Here is an 18,295-nt window from a genome sequence, read left to right on the forward strand (position 1 = left end):
CCTAGGACACTGCCCTGAGGAACTCCTGCAGCGATGTCCTGGGGCAGAGATGATTGGCCTCCAACAACCACAACCATCTTCCTTTGTGCTAGGTATGACTCCAGCCAGTGGGGAGTTTTCCCCCTGATTCCCATTGACTTCAATTTTACTTGGGCTCCTTGATACCACACTTGGTCAAATGCTGCCTTAATGCCAAGGACAGTCACTCTCCCCTCCCCTCTTCAGCTCTTTTGTGCATGTTTGGACCAAGGCTGTAATGAGGTCTGGAGCTTGGTGGTCCTGACAGAACCCAAACTGAGCATCGGTAAATAGGTTATTGGTGAGTAAGTGCCGCTTGATAGCACTGTCGACGACATCTTCCGTCACTTTGCTGGTGATTGAGAGTATGCTGATTGGCCAGATTGGATTTGTCCTGCATTTTGTGGACAGGACATACCTGGGCAGTTTTCCTCATTGTCGTGTAGATGCCAGTTTTGAAGCTGTACTGCAACAGCCTGGCTAGTGGCGGGACGAGTTCTAGAGCACAAGTCTTCAGCACGACAGCTGGGATGTTGGCGGGGCTCCTAGCCTTCGCTGTATCCAGTGCCGTTTCTTGATAACACGTGGAGTGAATCGAATTGGCTGAAGGCTGGCTTCTGTGATGGTGGGGATCTCGGGAGGAGTACGAGATTGATCATTCACTCGGCACTTTTGGCTAACGATGGTTGAAAATTCTTCAGCCTTGTACGACAGCTAGATAACAATGTAAACATTAATGAATTTTTCATTGAGATTTTGAACCTCACTACTCTTACTTCCATCTATGTATTTTTGCCAAAATGTTTTTCTACATTTGCAGATGATCCACAGAATGTAAAAATTAGGACCTTAAAGTTCCTGTGCCTAGGAGGGTGATACTGGGGACTGCATCAAACAAGGGGGCCAGAATTGGTCTGGGATTTAATTGTTCCAGGTCTCTACTCCTTACTTTCCACAAGGTAAAATTCCAACATGTGTAGGGTGAGGTGTTTCTTGTGCCTGGATCCCCCTTCTGTACTCAAATCACTGAATGAGGCAGGACTGGAGGAATGACCTGATCTTCCAGAAATCCTGCCAGTTCTGTCTTTCTTGCAGCTAATGGTCTTGATGTGGAAGTGAGCTTCAGTGCTGGGTTCCTCGTGAAATTACATAAGAACATAAGAATTAGGAACAGTGTAGGCCATCTAGCCTCTCGAGCCTGCTCCGCCATTCAACAAGATCATGGCTGATCTGGCAAATTAATTGCTATCTATTAGGAAAGCGACAACTGTGAATTTTGAAGTATTTGTTTCAAATTAAAATCTTTGGCCAGGCATGTCTCCTCACTCCTCCCCACCCCCAAGATAAAGTGGCATGGTGGCAGTCTGAAAAGCTGCCCCCCGCCCATTGCAAATGCCTGGAGAGCACTGCCAATTGGGTTGATCCATGGATCAGTAGTTGAAGTTAGAAACTGTTCAGTCAGCAACATAGATTCAGAAACTCAATGCAAGTTGATCAAATGATTGCAGACGAGGAATGGTGGCTGAATTTGCTGAAGCAGTTCAGAAGAATTGGAGAAAATAGGGAAGTGGACAGAACAATGACATGAAATTTAACGCAGACAAGTGTAAAATACTGGACATTAGAAGGAAAAATGGACAACATCTGGCCTAGAAAGTGGACATACAGGCATCCAAATGTCCGATATGGCAGGCAGCGCCCTTCTGACACACAATGAGGAATTTGGTTAGGGCTCCTCCTTAGGTATCCAGGGCAACGTGTGTTTCAGGCCCCCTTTGTAAAATTCTGGTCATTTTCTTAAGGCGATTAGCAGTCAAACCAGCAGTCCTAAAAGGGACCACTGGATTCTCCCAACTGAAAGGTAAGTATCGAATTTTTTATTTTACTTACTGTGGAGCCAGGAGGAGCTCTCTTTTCTCCTCCCGCCCTCCCCCTCCCCCTGCAGGAATCTGCTGAGGTTCTTGGCTGGCTGAACTGGCCGTTTATGCAATCTCTCAGTGACTGATGAGCTGTGTCTGGGGTTGCGACTGGCCCCTGCAGTTTGCCTGTAATAAACAAATGCGGCTGATGGATAAATTTGCTGTGATCCTGCTGCCAACCTCATTGGGTGCATGCAGCGCCGCAGTTCTGAGATCATGCCCCCAATTCTAGCTCGATCCAATTTCTAGACCCATGAATGGTGTTAGCTAAAATTGACGTTGAAAAAGACCTAGCAGCCTTAGTAGCCTTGCTACTCAATGTGTCTTTTTAAAAAAAAAAATGCAGAGCACCAATCAACAATGCCAATCGAATGTTGAACCGTATAGCGAAAATACAAGTCAGAGGAGCAGTAATCAAATTTATAGTGCTCTGGTCAGACTGCACCTTGAATAATGTGGGGTCACCAAGAAACAAGTGAGACATTCAAGCACTGAAGGCCGTGCAGGGAAGAGCCACAAAGCTGATCCCCAGTGTTGAGTCTGAATTATCAAGAAAAACTGGAGAAACTTTGGGCCCTATTTTCACCACGATTGTGTGCTGTTTTTTGGCGTCCAAACATTTTTTGGCATGACATACTTTCCAACTTTCGCCAACATTTGGGCGCTGCGCCAATCATGTGCAGCAGTTTAAAAATTTTTGCCGCAGACACAAATCAAAATGGGATTGGCCGCCGTTTTCTGCACTTAATCGATTTTGGCCATCCATGATTTTTTTTCAGCGCGGTGTGCATCACCCCAAAAGCCCCACAAAAAAAAATACGTTTGTTTAAGGAATCAGCATGGGGCACAAGAGGACAGAAGCGAGGCAATAAGAATACATGATAAAATACCTTTTTTCTTGCAGGGAACTCTTTTTTTTTCGGAGCAAGAGATGATTTCCCGGCCGAAAGGACTGCTCTCTCCTCTCCCTGCCCCCCACCACCCCGCTGCAATCCTGGGCAGAAAGGACTGCTACCCCCCGCTGCATTCCCGGGCCGAAAGGACTGCTCCCCACCAGCTGGACCCGCTGCAATCCCGGGCCGAATGGCGTCCTGCTCCCCCTGCGAGTTGAAGTTCAGGAGCATCATTCGGTCCAGGATTGCAGCGGGTCCAGCCGGTGGGAAGCAGTCCTTTCGGCTTGGTATTGCAGCAGATCCAGCCGGGGGGTGCGGGGAAGGAGAGGAGCGATGGCAGCAGATCCAGCCAGGGGGTTGCGGTAACCGCAGGTCCAGTGGGGGGGAGAGATCCTTTGTGGCTCTTTTGGCAGCGGTGGGGTAGCAATCCTTTTGGGAGAGCGGGCTTCAGCTTGCTTTAGTGTCTCTGGTTGCCCTGGCAACTTCAGCTTTTCGCGCATGCCCAGGGAGTTTTTAGCTCAGACTTGAAGCTCTGTCACACACACCCCCCCCGCCCCCCCCGCAGACTAACTTTGGAGAGCACGCCGCCAAATTCAAATATTTCTTTGGCGAAAATCACGATTTTTTTTTTCTGCCTCAATTGTACACACAAAAATCGTACGTTAACATGCATGGGCGTGAAAAATCCAGCAAGTGGAAAATAGGGGCCTTAGGCTGTTCAGCCTTGAAAGGAGGCATCTGCAATGTGATCTTAGAGGAATATTAGATAGTAAATAGTAATGGAAAAGGTAAATCTGGAAAATTACTTGAAACTCGATTTCAACAGCAACGTAAGGTGGTACAGGTTTAAACTTGTAGAAGGAAAATTTAGGACTGATATCAGGAAGAGTGACCAATACAAGGAATGGGCTCCTGGATAGAGTAGTGGAGGCTAAACACCTGGAGTCATTGAAGAAACAATTGGATACTACAATTGGAGGGCCTTTGCGTCTTTCTGGATTGATTAACTAAGATGGCCTTCCTGATATCCTTGTGATCTAATGCAGCCTTTGAAATGCTTACATGCTATGAAAACCTTACTCTTAACTAAAGTGACTTTTATGAAGTAAAATTGCACTTTTAAATGTTTCAAATGAATTAAAATTAATGTTATATTAAAAAAACTCGACATTTGAGTAGTTTTGTTAATGTAATAATGTTTCTGCCAGTGTATGAACTGCAACGAGCTCAGGAAGCGAGTTGTTCTCCTTGAGCTGCTGTATCGTTAGTTTTCCAAATTGACATCAGTTACTACGCTGCCCCATAATATCACCTGATCAGCTTGTGTCCTATCTAAGCATAATGTTGAATTGGATCAAAATTAATAAACATGTTTTTCTACATCAAAATCCAGTATCTAAACCAAATAATAATAACTTTTATTTATATAACGCCTTTTAAATTAGTAAAATGTCCCAAGGTGCTTCACAACAGAATTACAAGACAAAACAGATAAATTTGATGCCGAGCCACAAAATTAAGACAGATGACCAAAAGCTTGTTTAAAGAGGTAGGTTTTAAGGAGCGTTTTAAAGGAGGCAAGAGAGATGGAGAGGTTTAGGAAGGGAGTTCCAGAGCTTGGGGCCCAGGTAGCTGAAGGCACGGCCACCGATGGTTGAGCAGTTATAATGAGGGATGTTCAACAGGCCAGATTTTGAGGAGTGCAGACATCTTGTCAGGTTGTGAGGCTGAAAAAGATTAGAGGTAGGAAGGGGCAAGGCCATGGAGTGATTTGTAAACAAGGATGAGAATTTTGAAATCGAGGCGGTGTTTAACCAGGAGCCAATGTAGGTCAGAAAGCACAGGGGTGATCGGGACTTGGTGCGAGTTAGTACAAGGGCTGCTGAGTTTTGGATGACCTCAAGTTTATGTAGTGTAGAATGTGGGAGGCCGGCCAGGAGTGAGTTGGAGTAGTCAAGTCCAGAGGTAACAAAGGCATGAATGAGGGTTTCAGCAGCAGAAGAGCTGAGGCGGAGGCGGGCAATGTTACGGAGGTAGAAAAAGGTGGTTTTAGTTATGCCGCGGATATGTGGCTGGAAACTCATTTCAGGGTCAAATATGACGCCTAGGTTGCGAGCAGTCGTGTTCACCCTCAGATTGATGCTAGGGAGAGAGATGGAGTCAGCGCTAGGGAACGCGGTTTGTGGCGGGGACCAAAGATAATGGCTTTGGTCTTCCCAATATTTAACTGGAGAAAATTTCTGCTCCTCCGGTCTGTCTGACAAGCTGACAATTTAGACACCAAGCAGGGGTCGAGAGAAGTGGTGGAGAGGTAGAGCTGGGTGTCGTCAGCGAACATATGGAAACTGACTCTCTCTGTTTTCAGATGATATCGCCAAGAGGCAGCATATAGATGAGAAATAAGAGGGGGACAAGGACAGATCCTTGGGGGGCACCAGAGGTAACGATACATGAGTGGGAAGAGAAGCCATTGCGGGGATTTTCTGGCTACGATTAGATAGATAAGAATGGAACCAGGCGAGTGCAGTCCCATCTCGCTGGACATTGGTGGAGAGGCTTTGGAGGAGGATGGAGTGGTCAACCGTGTCAAAGGCTGCAGACAGATCCAGAAGGACGAGGAGGGATAGTTTACCTTTGACACAGTCACCAAAGGATGTAATTTGTGACCTTGATGAGAGCTGTTTCGGTACTGTGGCAGGGGTGAAAACAGATTGAAGGGATTCAAACATTGAATTCATGGAAAGATGGCCATGGATTTGGGCAGTGTCAACACGTTCAAGTACTTTGGACAGGAAAGGGAGGTTGGAGATGGGGTGATAACAAACAAGCAAAGTGGGGTCAGGGTTTTTTTTTTGAGGAGGGGGTGATGACAGCAGATTTGAAGGAGAAGGGAACCTGAGGAGAGAGAACCGTTAACAATGTCGGCTAACATGGAAGCCAAAAAAGGAACTTGGGTGGTCAGCAGTTTAGTAGGAATAGGATCAAAAGAGCAGGAAGTGGGTCTCGTGGACAAGATGTGTTTGGAGAGATCAAGAGGGGAGATCAAAGAGAAACTAGAGAAAGATAAGAGGCTAGGGTAGGTGGGAGCCTCAGATGAAGTTTGGCCTTGTGGGCTAGGTGAAGGAAGGGAACTCTGAGGCAGCTGATTGGATGATCTCAATCTTTGAGACAAAAGTCCATGAGCTCCTCACACTTGTTGTTGGAGGTGAGTGTGGTGGAGACAGTGGACATGGGTTTAAGGAGATGGTTAGCAGCAGAGAATAGTAGCCTGGGGTTATTTTTGAAGTCCAGAATGATCCTGGAATAGTGACCAGTTTTTGTAGACAAGAATAGAAACCGATAGTATTTTATGTGTTCGAGCCAGATCTGGTGGTGAACCCAATTGTCTGCCACATCCGTTCAAGTCTGTGCTCTTTTGACTTGAGGGAGCAAAGATGAGGGCTGTACCAGGGAGAACGGCCAGCATGGGAGAGAGTAATCTTTTTAAAAGGGAATAGGTCGTCAAAGGTGTTGAGCAGATCGGTGGCTGCAGAAATGTCATTGTCAAAAGAAGGCCAAAGGTTGGACAGTTTTGAGTTGATAAGTGCAGTTGTAAGAGAGTTTGGAGAGTTTTTCCAGAGGCAGAAAGAAGTAGGTTTGGATTTGGGAATGGGGATGCGATTCGAGAGAGATACGGTCAGAGATGGCTTTATCATTATTGATACGGTAGGAATAGCGAGGCCACGAGAAATTGCAAGGTCAAGGGGGTGGCTGTGAATATGGGTTGAGGAATTTACATGGAGGGAGCGATTTAAGGGAGGACAGGGGGATAGTGAACTCTGGAGGGAGAGCATGATGAATTGAGATGGAGGTTGAAGTCACCGAGGATGAGAAGGCGCTCGGTGCAGAGGCTGAGGGAGGAAAGTAGTGAGGATTTATCCGTGATAAAGGTTTTATCATATTTGGGTGAGCGGTAGAGAATGAGAATTTTGAATGAGGGATGGAATAAGGCGATCTGTTCAAAAGATGAGAGTGCCGGAGGAGTAGGGGGACAGACCAAGGTATGATTTAGTGATGAGAGCTATACTGCTACCATGGTAGTCTGGGCGGGGCAAGTGGTGGAAGGTATAGCCGGGAGGGGAGGCTTCGATTAAAGGTAGTTTGTCATTATCCCTCAGTCAAGTTTCCTTTAGTGCCATGATGTCAATGCAGTCATCCATGATAAGGTTATGGATGGCAAGGGCCTTGTTTGAAAGTGAACGGACATTCTGCAAGGAGATTTTGAGATCATCTGTGATGGCTGATCTACTGCCAGAATACAAACAATCATTGCTTGGAGGGATGAGGAGGAGATTTGCAAGGTTAGTCCTCCCATGGCAAGCTGGGTTGTAAGGTCTGTGAAAGATTAGGATGGGACAGTTGGGGTTGCTGCTCGTGAGGAGACAGCGCCGATGGGCTCTTCGGAGAATGCCAAGAGAGGCACATAGGGAAGCTGCAGGCTTGTGTAAAAGGGAGTCAAGTCAGGAACAGCGGCACGAGAGTAGGAAGGTTGTAGAGTAATGAAGTATTGGCGTAGGAATTTTGGAGGACAGAATATAAACCAATACTACAGGTTGAACGTCTCTTTTCGGGACTACCTCGTCCGGCACCACCCCTCGTCCGGCATCATTCCGCAGAACGCGGCCGGTCAAAATCCTTCCTCTGAGATAAGAGTGTTGCCACTAGGCCAAGCTAACATAAGTTAATTGCTTCAAACACCAACACACATGCAATAAATAAAAAAACTAATGTGATTTTCCCCACTGGATCGGTTGGTAAGTGCACAACATGGAGTAAGTAGTAGACTAGGGAGGTTCCAGGTTTAGTCCCTTTTCTGTGCACGGTTAGCTGATCCCACTGTCACTTCTCTCGGCCCGCCTTTGGGCCTGCTCGGGCCGCTGACCTCACCCCCCCGCCCCCCTCGGGCTGATGACCATCCCTCATTCGACACTGGCCAGCTCCTGAGGGTGCCAGGTAAGGGAGGTTCAACCTGTAGTAGTACTTCATAGAATTCTATTCTTACTGTTTTACATTGACCATTTTTTGGGGGATAGCATTCAATGATTTTATAAAACTTTTAGCTCAATGAAAGCCTATTATGAACTTGTATTTAATGAAGTGCAATTAGTAAAAATAAAACCTTTAAGTGGGTAATATATAAACTTGTCTGTCATTAAAAAATCATTGAGGCTGACATAAGGATTTAGTAAAATTGGGTTAGGGAGTCACTTGGGTTAATGGCTTATGATACAATATATAAATTATTCATAACTGGTGATGCTGCTGAACAGCTTCGGGCAATAACCTAACTTTTCCAAAATGATAAATCCTATTTGAAGAGGACTGCTTCAAAAGTAAGCAGAGAATATCTTTTGTTAAAATACCAATTCTAAATTCCATTTAACAGCAGGACCGATTGGGAAACAATTTTTGCTTTGGCTTTATGTTAAAACTAGAGAATCTTTTTTAATAATTCAAGTAAGGCCTATTAACTACTGTCATATTTTCCTTTGTTGTAAAATGTACAACCTTAATATGCAGAATAATATGCATGTGCAATGACAAACGGGTTTGGTTAATGGGTAAAAGCTGCACACAAATCACCGCGATTCTATTGAGCATTTACATAAATTATGCTTCATAGCTTTTGTAGATAAAATGATTGTGATAAATTTGTTGCTGCCAATAGCATTTATAAACATTTGTGAAGGGTGTTATTTTATTATGATATTGCTTGAGCTGATAACTTCATGCCAGGTTGTACATTTTATTTTGGTTTAAAAAGTGCAATATTTATTTTAAACCTTGACCTGCGGTTGACCTGCAAATTAAAAAGGCCTCAATATTTTATGAGAACAGATGTTAAAAGGCCAAGGTCTTGTTCTACAGACAGATATAATTAGAGAGGGGTTGCAGAATGGATTTGAGATGGATTATGTATGAATGTTGATCTCGAAGTCAGGGCTTTCCAGATGATCTAACAGTGCAGAGATAAGCTGATAAGTATAATTTGAATAAAACGGTTTATATGACTTTGATGCTATTATGAATTTATCTTGAAACTGCATTATGGGGTGCATTTTGGGCATTGCTCTTTTCAAAATGTGATAAGGGCATAACCTAACAAATGTACCATGCTGTATTGGTATTAGACAAAATAAACTGCACTAGATCCAGTGTCATCAGGGATAAAAGTTCTTCATTTGAGCTCAAAGCCTCAGCTTATAATCATCATATCATAAGGGTTGCTATGATTATAAGTGAGCCCAAGCTGTTCAAAAGTGCCATACTGGTAACACATGAGCTTTACTGGATAACCTGATTGTGGCACATTGCTTACATAATATCATTCCTTTAGCATTGAAGATAAAAGATTTTAATCAACATTTTTGCCAGCAACTTTAAAAAAAGAAAAACCTTTTCCAGATGTTTCCCTAATATAAAGACCAACATATAGATTAAAGTGTGGTGTGTATTTTCAGGCATAATAGAAAGAAAAAAAATAAGACAATATGTTATATTTTGAGCTTTGTATAAATACTATATCTTTTCATATGTATTTATAGTTTGGGTAGATTTTTTTTTTCCATTGTGGAATGTTAGATAGAAATTATGACAGCTGGAACATGAATCAAAAAATGTTATTTACAATATTTTCTCATTGAGATAGAAATGTAAAAAGTGGGGGATGAATATACTTTTTTGAAAATGTGAAAATTTACAAAACTGGACTACGTTGCCATGATAGTTTCCATTTTACAAATTTTTCTGTCAGTGTGATCAGATATTTTGTTCTTCATGTAGTACATATGTACATACAGAACTTGGAGGGTTCAGTTATTAACATGTTCTCGAGGATTTCTGTCTTAAGAGAAAAGTGAAGAGAAATTTGATATGAGTTTTTAGAATTTTCCGATGAGTTGCAAAGAGTTACAAAATTCTAGAACCATGGGCATAGATTCAAGATGAGGTAAACTGAAATAAATAGGCAATTCAGACAGAATTTCTTTTGGGAAAAGGATGATCAGCATATGGAACAAATTACCATTGTATTTAGTTGAGCAAAAACTTTAAAGGATTTCAAAAGGAAAATAAACAAGTTCCTTGCATCTGAAAGAATTCATGGTTATTGATATTCTTTAAATGACAGATATCTTTGCTAATGGGGGATAGTTGATGGGCATGCTAGAGGGACTGATGCTTGGAATTTTATTGTATTATGTAATCATTGAACCCATGAACAGTGCAGTGGCCCAAAGACGTGATTTTTAATTTCATTTGTTTTTACTGATTGGATTTCTATAGAAATCCTATTTGGTGTAATGAGTATGAATTGATGCAAACTGATGCATATATTTGGTTTTCTTTCAGATATTATTCTGCTTTGAAAACTATGGAACTTCTAGAAAATACCTATCTTCCCCAAGTTTATCAGTACCGTTTCTGTCAGATCATGACTGAAAATATTCCCAGGCTGCGAGAAGAGATCAAGGAAATTTCAATGTCAGATTTGAAAGATTTTTTAGAAAGTATTCGGAAACATTCTGATAAAATAGGAGAAATGGCCATGAAACAAGTGAGAAAATACCACTTTTTAAATATACTAGTAACGTCTAATTTTTGCTATTTTTTTTTCACAGTGGCTGCATATATAAGGTATTTTTTAAATTAAAATTAGTTCATTAGAATTCAGACAATGCAATTTAGTGGGTAAATGTAACTCGTAGAGATATGCCGAGTCAGACAGATCATGACAGTTGGATTCCCTGGTTTGTGTTGTTAGTCAATTTCAGCCAAGGTGGGGTCACAACAGTTGGCTTAGGTGTTCAAGAACGAGAGAAGAAAAGTTGTCCAGCCTTCCCGCTCTACATCATTATCCATTGACTCTTATTGGCAAGAACAATTGGATAACCAGTGAGAACAGGACCGTCCTCATGATTTGATAGTCTGCTGATACTCACTGTCTAGGTTCACACATGAAACTGGCCAGCTGGGTGAGGTGTCCAAAGAATGCCAACATCCATTGATCTTATCCAAGCTTTCACACGGGAAGGGGAGAAAATTAGTGACCGAGAAGTAAAGACCAAATGTTGGCAAACTTTGTAGTGGAATGTTGATTTGGAGCTAGGAGACCGAAGCTCAAATCCCAGTTTTCCATTTGGGTTTTCAGAGAGGATAAGTTTTGGTATTTTCAACAAGTTATCTGTGGGATTAATAGAAAACTGGACAATGCTTTTTTGTAACACTGAAGGCTGTTTTCTGATGGTTAGATAAAAGCAGGGCATTTATGCTCCTTGAAGATTTCTATATACAGTCATCTATCCCCTTCTTAACTGAGGAAATTGTGGCACCTAACTGGAGAGAGGAATTTGATCATTGTTTTAAAAAAAAATGAAATCATTAAATCGCCGAAAACTTTTCAAATTTGCTAATCTTTTTAAAGAGATCAGGTCAAATGTTTTCAGTGGAGAATACCCCTCTCTAAAGAAAGATGTATACATCTCCTCCCAGGAGTGAAGAGGTGCACAACTGTAGTGTCCCTACACTTTGCTACTGAATCACACGAAGCATGTACTGCAGACACGGTCACTCCGTGACCTTTCTTTATTCCCAGGACCAAGAAGTGATAACCCTGTGTGGGACCTCCCTTTAAATACCTGAGTGCCCAGGTGAGGAGTGTCTCCCACAAGTTCACCCCCTGTGGTCAAGGTGTGCATTTCCAGGACATGTATACAGTGTACAGTGTGGTTACATGAAGGTTACAGTTGTATGAAGGTTGCATACATGACAACAACAATTCCAGCCAAAATACAACTTCATGGAATCCTGGTAAATTGGGTTTCTTCTTATTAGAAAATATTTACTTAGATGCATTTTGGGGACTTTTTCAAGCATTTTATCATTGAGGTATTTGGAGATTCACATCCATTCCAGTCTTGATTGATGATCCAAGTGCTAGAAAACAATTTAGAAGCTTCATACTCAAGTCATGAATTGTACTAGATTTCTGAGTTACCTTTAGCACTGAATCGGCATTCAGGTTTGGGAGAAACATAGAAACATAGAAAATAGGTGCAGGAGTAGGCCATTCGGCCCTTCTAGCCTGCACCGCCATTCAATGAGTTCATGGCTGAACATGCAACTTCAGTACCCCATTCCTGCTTTCTCACCATACCCCTTGATTCCCCTAGTAGTAAGGACTTCATCTAACTCCTTTTTGAATATATTTAGTGAATTGGCCTCAACAACTTTCTGTAGTAGAGAATTCCACAGGTTCACCACTCTCTGGGTGAAGAAATTCCTCCTCATCTCGGTCCTAAATGGCTTCCCCCTTATCCTTAGACTGTGTCCCCTGGTTCTGGACTTCCCCAACATTGGGAACATTCTTCCTGCATCTAACCTGTCTAACCCCGTCAGAATGTTAAACGTTTCTATGAGGTCCCCTCTCATTCTTCTGAACTCCAGTGAATACAAGCCCAGTTGATCCAGTCTTTCTTGATAGGTCAGTCCCGCCATCCCGGGAATCAGTCTGGTGAACCTTCGCTGCACTCCCTCAATAGCAAGAATGTCCTTCCTCAGGTTAGGAGACCAAAGCTGTACACAATACTCCAGGTGTGGCCTCACCACGGCCCTGTACAATTGTAGCAACACCTCCCTGCCCCTGTACTCAAATCCCCTCGCTATGAAGGCCAACATGCCATTTGCTTTCTTAACCGCCTGCTGTACCTGCATGCCAACCTTCAATGACTGATGTACCATGACACCCAGGTCTCTTTGCACCTCCCCTTTTCCTAATCTGTCACCATTCAGATAATAGTCTGTCTCTCTGTTTTTACCACCAAAGTGGATAACCTCACATTTATCCACATTATACTTCATCTGCCATGCATTTGCCCACTCACCTAACCTATCCAAGTCGCTCTACAGCCTCATAGCATCCTCCTCGCAGCTCACACTGCCACCCAACTTAGTGTCATCCGCAAATTTGGAGATACTACATTTAGTCCCCTCGTCTAAATCATTAATGTACAGTGTAAACAGCTGGGGCCCCAGCACAGAACCTTGCGGTACCCCACTAGTCACTGCCTGCCATTCTGAAAAGTCCCCATTTACTCCTACTCTTTGCTTCCTGTCTGACAACCAGTTCTCAATCCATGTCAGCACACTACCCCCAATCCCATGTGCTTTAACTTTGCACATTAATCTCTTGTGTGAGACCTTGTCGAAAGCCTTCTGAAAGTCCAAATATACCACATCAACTGGTTCTCCCTTGTCCACTCTACTGGAAACATTCTCAAAAAATTCCAGAAGATTTGTCAAGCATGATTTCCCTTTCACAAATCCATGCTGACTTGGACCTATCATATTACCTCTTTCCAAATGCACTGCTATGACATCCTTAATAATTGATTCCATCATTTTACCCACTACCGATGTCAGGCTGACCGGTCTATAATTCCCTGTTTTCTCTCTCCCTCCTTTTTTAAAAAGTGGGGTTACATTGGCTACCCTCCACTCTGTAGGAACTGATCCAGAGTCAATGGAATGTTGGAAAATGACTGTCAATGCATCCGCTATTTCCAAGGCCACCTCCTTAAGTACTCTGGGATGCAGTCCATCAGGCCCTGGGGATTTATCGGCCTTCAATCCCATCAATTTCCCCAACACAATTTCCCAACTAATAAGGATTTCCCTCAGTTCCTCCTCCTTACTAGACCCTCCGAACCCTTTTATATCCGGAAGGTTGTTTGTGTCCTCCTCAGTGAATACCGAACCAAAGTACTTGTTCAATTGGTCCGCCATTTTTTTGTACCCTGTTATGACTTCCCCTGATTCTGACTGCAGGGGACCTACGTTTGTCTTTACTAACCTTTTTCTCTTTACATATCTATAGAAACTTTTGCAATCCTTCTTAATGTTCCCTGCAAGCTTCTTCTCGTACTCCATTTTCCCTGCCCTAATCAAACCCTTTGTCCTCCTCTGCTGAGTTCTAAATTTCTCCCAGTCCCCGGGTTCGCTGCTATTTCTGGCCAATTTGTATGCCATTTCCTTGGCTTTAATGCTATCCCTGATTTCGCTTGATAGCCACGGTTGAGCCACCTTCCCTTTTTTATTTTTATGCCAGACAGGAATGTACAATTGTTGTAGTTCATTCATGCGGTCTCTAAATGTTTGCCATTGCCCATCCACAGTCAACCTCTTTAGTATCATTCGCCAATCTATCCTAACCAATTCACTCCTCATACCTTCAAAGTTACCCTTTAAGTTCTGGACCATGGTCTCTGAATTAACTGTTTCATTCTCCATCCTAATGCAGAATTCCACCATATTATGGTCACTCTTCCCCAAGGGGCCTCGCACAACGAGATTGCTAATTAATCCTCTCTCATTACACAACACCCAGTCTAAGATGGCCTCCCCCCGAGTTGGTTCCTCGACATATTGGTCTAAAAAACCATCCCTTATGCACTCCAGGAAATCCTCCTCCACCGTATTGCTTCCAGTTTGGTTAACCCAATCTATGTGCATATTAAAGTCACCCATTATAACTGCTGCACCTTTATTGCACGCACCCCTAATTTCATGTTTGATGCCCTCCCCAACATCACTACTACTGTTTGGAGGTCTGTACACAACTCCCACTAACGTTTTTTGCCCTTTGGTATTCTGCAGCTCTACCCAGATAGATTCCACATCATCCAAGCTAATGTCCTTCCGAACTATTGCCTTAATTTGCTCCTTAACCAGCAATGCTACCCCACCTCCTTTTCTTTTTATTCTATCTTTCCTGAATGTTGAATACCCCTGGATGTTGAGTCCCCAGCTCTGATCATCCTGGAGCCACGTCTCCGTAATCCCAATCACATCATATTTGTTAACATCTATTTGCACAGTTAATTCATCCACCTTATTGCGGATACTCCTTGCATTAAGACACAAAGCCTTCAGGCTTGTTTTTTTAACACCCTTTGTCCTTTTAGAATTTTGCTGTACAGTGGCCCTTTTTGTTCTTTGCCTTGGGTTTCTCTGCCCTCCACTTTTCCTCATCTCCTTTCTGTCTTTGTTCACTTCGATCCTTCACTGCTGATCCTTGTTCACTTCGAATAGCTGGCTTGAGATAAATTTGTTAGATATGTCTTTTTCAGATTATAGACCCGCCAAGGTGCTTTTGGGCTGGAATAGATGCTAATCTTTACTGTTAAGGAGGAAACACAGAAACATAGAAAATAGGTGCAGGAGTAGGCCATTCGGCCCTTCAAACAATTTTTGGAGAGAAACAATTTTTAAAAGCAGTTATTCTAAGGGACAGGAGAGTACTTTTCCCAAAGTAATATAAATATAGAAGTTTTCGACTCCTGCTTTATATTAGTAAATTATGTTCTGTAATGTAATACGTCCGTCTAGATTGGTAGTATTGATATCGCAAAGTTAATTCTTTATAAAAGTTAGGTTGAGATATATGATGCATCATATTGCCATTCTGTAATCTCTATGAATTTTAAGTGTGGATAATTTAGAATCACCTGTAATGTTATGGTGTCGGGTACATAAACCTCTTAAGAATATGCAGAAAACTTTTTAAAATATAGACATTTAACTGAACAAATGAACTAGTTCACCAAAACAAGTCTGTGTTTAGAATATTCCCAATTGGCTTGGTATTGATGATCCACAGTCTCAACAGCAGAGAACGTTCAATAGTATTGTAAAGAAGCAAACCAATACCAGCGATGAAAGGAAGTGGCGTGTTGCCAATGGTACGGTTCCTGAGCACGTGGATGAAGTAACATCAGAACAATTACAGGATGAGGAAGAAGAATATGAAGAGGAGGTAATTTTGATAGTTCCTTATTCCGACAGTGGATAAACATGGGCATTACTAAATTGTGATGATCAAAAGTTGCATTTTTCACCAATTGGTGTGTCTTTCTATTACTTTACATTCTGTATTAGTTTAAATGTTATAAAAGTATGAAATGCTCAGTGTAAAAACTTGTGATAGCTATTCTCAACTGGCAGGTTCAGTGGGCAGCCTGAGCTGTAGGTTAATCTGAAATACTTTAAATGCTTATCTATGATCAAACAGCGGGAAGCATGGTTTTAGCAGGAATTTATAAAACTATTTTAATTTGTCCTGCCTAGCATGAATCACTGCTTTTATGTGATGAACTGAGTAGTACACTGGCAGAAAGTTAACAAAGTTTGATTATCTGAAGGGTGAGTTTGTGTCTGGAACTCACATGGGGAACATTTCCCATTAGGAGCTAAGTACTGATTTTTCTGTACACGTTGAAGGTACAAATGTGAAAGATCTTGAGAAGTGTGCTCAACATTTTCACAGTTGAGAATTAAAGCTTGACATGTTACTTTACATTGTAGAATAACTGTGAGTGCAGCTAGATATTTGGTTGATGGTTAAATGCTCTGGCATACACAATATAATGCACATACTCTGCAGGTTCTCACTGCCCAGGATCTAGTGGATTTCTCTCCTGTTTACAGATGTCTGCATATATACACCATTTTGGTAAGTGTTTACCAAACTTTTCAGTATTTCTGTGTTTAAAGTTGATTATACATTTTCACATTGTACAGAAAAGGATATTGATTATGCTTGCCAGATAGGACTATTTAAGAGATTTTAAAAGATTTATAGAAATACTTGTTTATGAAGTAGAGAGGAAAACTGGTTTTAGCTTGAGTAGCAAGCGCTGTTTTTAAACATAATTGTTTGAAAATTGAGGCCAAGATTCTGAATAAAAAGAATACTCTAAAATCATCCCCATAACTATGTCCACATAGTTAAAGTTCTTGCTTTAAGATATAACCAGGTTTGTGATGGATTTATTTTCCTTTTGCTTAGAATTATATAGTTTAATGGGCTGTAAATTGCGGCCTCTCCAAGTGCGGGTTTAGGCGTGCACTGCGCATGCACCTAAACCTGGCACTTGCGATCTGTCAAAATTTATTTTGGCCGATAGCACGCATCCTTGGGAGAAAGATCTTCACGGGCAGAGATTGGGACTATTTGCCCAAATCCTGCCCAGCGAATGCCCTTAAAACTTTTACCAGAGTAAGAGTTTTAAAAGATTTAAAAAAATAAATGACATGACTAATTTTTATGTTAAAAACCCTGACCATCAAGGTAAGAAAACATAGATTTTTTTTTTAATTCAAAAAATAAATGTTTTTCTAAAACATTAAATTTAATTCAATTTCTATTAATTTTAAATAAGTGAAGTGTTTTTAAAATTTCTGTATTTTTGGTGGTATTCCCATTCATAGTAATGGAAGGTCCATACAAACGGAACTCACCATTACTATCAATGGGAATATTACATTTTCATTGGTGGTCCAGGCCCGCATAATCCCAAGATGCGCATACGCTCCTGGAATGCATGGGCCTCTGCGCTGGGCTGTGCATTTAGGCCTCTGAATGGAAGTGTTTGTTCCTCCGGGACCACCAGGTATTTTCATAATTTTTTCCGCAGTCAGAGGCATCGCTGAAAGCTTCCGATCGCAATTTCTGGCCCAATATGTTTTGTATATGGAGTGTACCACTTCATACCAGTTGAGAGGCGCATATCTGAAATATCTATATATCATAATAAACATCCTGCATTTGCATGCACTTTTTGTCTGCAAAACCTTACTTCCTGTTGTCACATTTCGTGTCAACAACTTCTATTATAAATTTCTATGTCCACACTTTTTATGGAAAAGCCCTATCTAAACTGCTTCCTGTCACTGTAATTACCAGCTCTGCTGCTGGATGATGCTGTATTACCATTTTCCTACACGTTACTTGAAATTCTTTCTGGAAATTTATCTGCCAAATTTCTCCGTAACTGAAGCTGTTAATGTTCAAAAGAATGGTTTCAACAACATTTTTTTAAAAACTCAAAAATTACATAATTCACAATCATTTAATTTAATTTATCAATAAATTAGCTAAACCAATCTGATGTAAGATCAAAGACGCATTTATATGTCCTAAAGTTAAAGAATCTAAACAGCTGTGAAGTAGGCAAATGTTGAGTGTTGTCTTTGAGAACATGTAGAAAACATCACTGTGGGTTCCTTATGATCTAACCTAGCATGTCAGTCATGGGTATAAACTTGTGATGAAATGAAATTCAGTATTTCCTCATCAAATTGAAAATTAATTTCCACTGATGCTCTACAACTATTGGGCTCGTGTTGATAACATTTTGATTATTCACATCACCAGAAACAAAATAGACCATGCATAACCTTGAGAGTTCATTTGTAAGACAAATTGCTTTTTTTGGAATGAGGTGGTGGTCTTGAGACTTTTACTTTTTGAAAACTTGATATTTTTACATTATAGTATTGCACAAAGGAAATCATTTGTCAATACATTCCACCATGACAGCAATACATGACCTTCACTGGATGTTAATAGAATGTCTGTTTTGCAAAGTG

At 41.6% G+C, this 18,295-nt stretch overlaps 1 protein-coding gene across 16 annotated transcripts in view; it reads left to right on the forward strand.

The window, feature by feature from the left end:
• exoc6 (exocyst complex component 6) overlaps nucleotides 1-18,295 on the forward strand; it is a 281,622-nt gene that overhangs the window by 74,464 nt on the left and 188,863 nt on the right. For 11 of the 16 annotated variants that reach the window (XR_011592777.1, XR_011592770.1, XR_011592771.1 and 8 more), the window contains 3 exons: nucleotides 10,220-10,424; nucleotides 15,489-15,680; nucleotides 16,308-16,376. Coding sequence is in view for 7 of the 16 variants with exons in the window: in XM_070876819.1 (XP_070732920.1) it covers nucleotides 10,220-10,424; nucleotides 15,489-15,680; nucleotides 16,308-16,376 (466 nt within the window). In the remaining 9 variants the exon portion in view is untranslated. The remainder of the gene's footprint in view (nucleotides 1-10,219; nucleotides 10,425-15,488; nucleotides 15,681-16,307; nucleotides 16,377-18,295) is intronic. The other 5 variants (XR_011592774.1, XM_070876820.1, XM_070876817.1 and 2 more) reach the window with 2 other exon arrangements.

This window comes from Pristiophorus japonicus, chromosome 3, assembly GCF_044704955.1.
Source record: "Pristiophorus japonicus isolate sPriJap1 chromosome 3, sPriJap1.hap1, whole genome shotgun sequence".
Classification (NCBI taxonomy): domain Eukaryota; kingdom Metazoa; phylum Chordata; class Chondrichthyes; family Pristiophoridae; genus Pristiophorus; species Pristiophorus japonicus.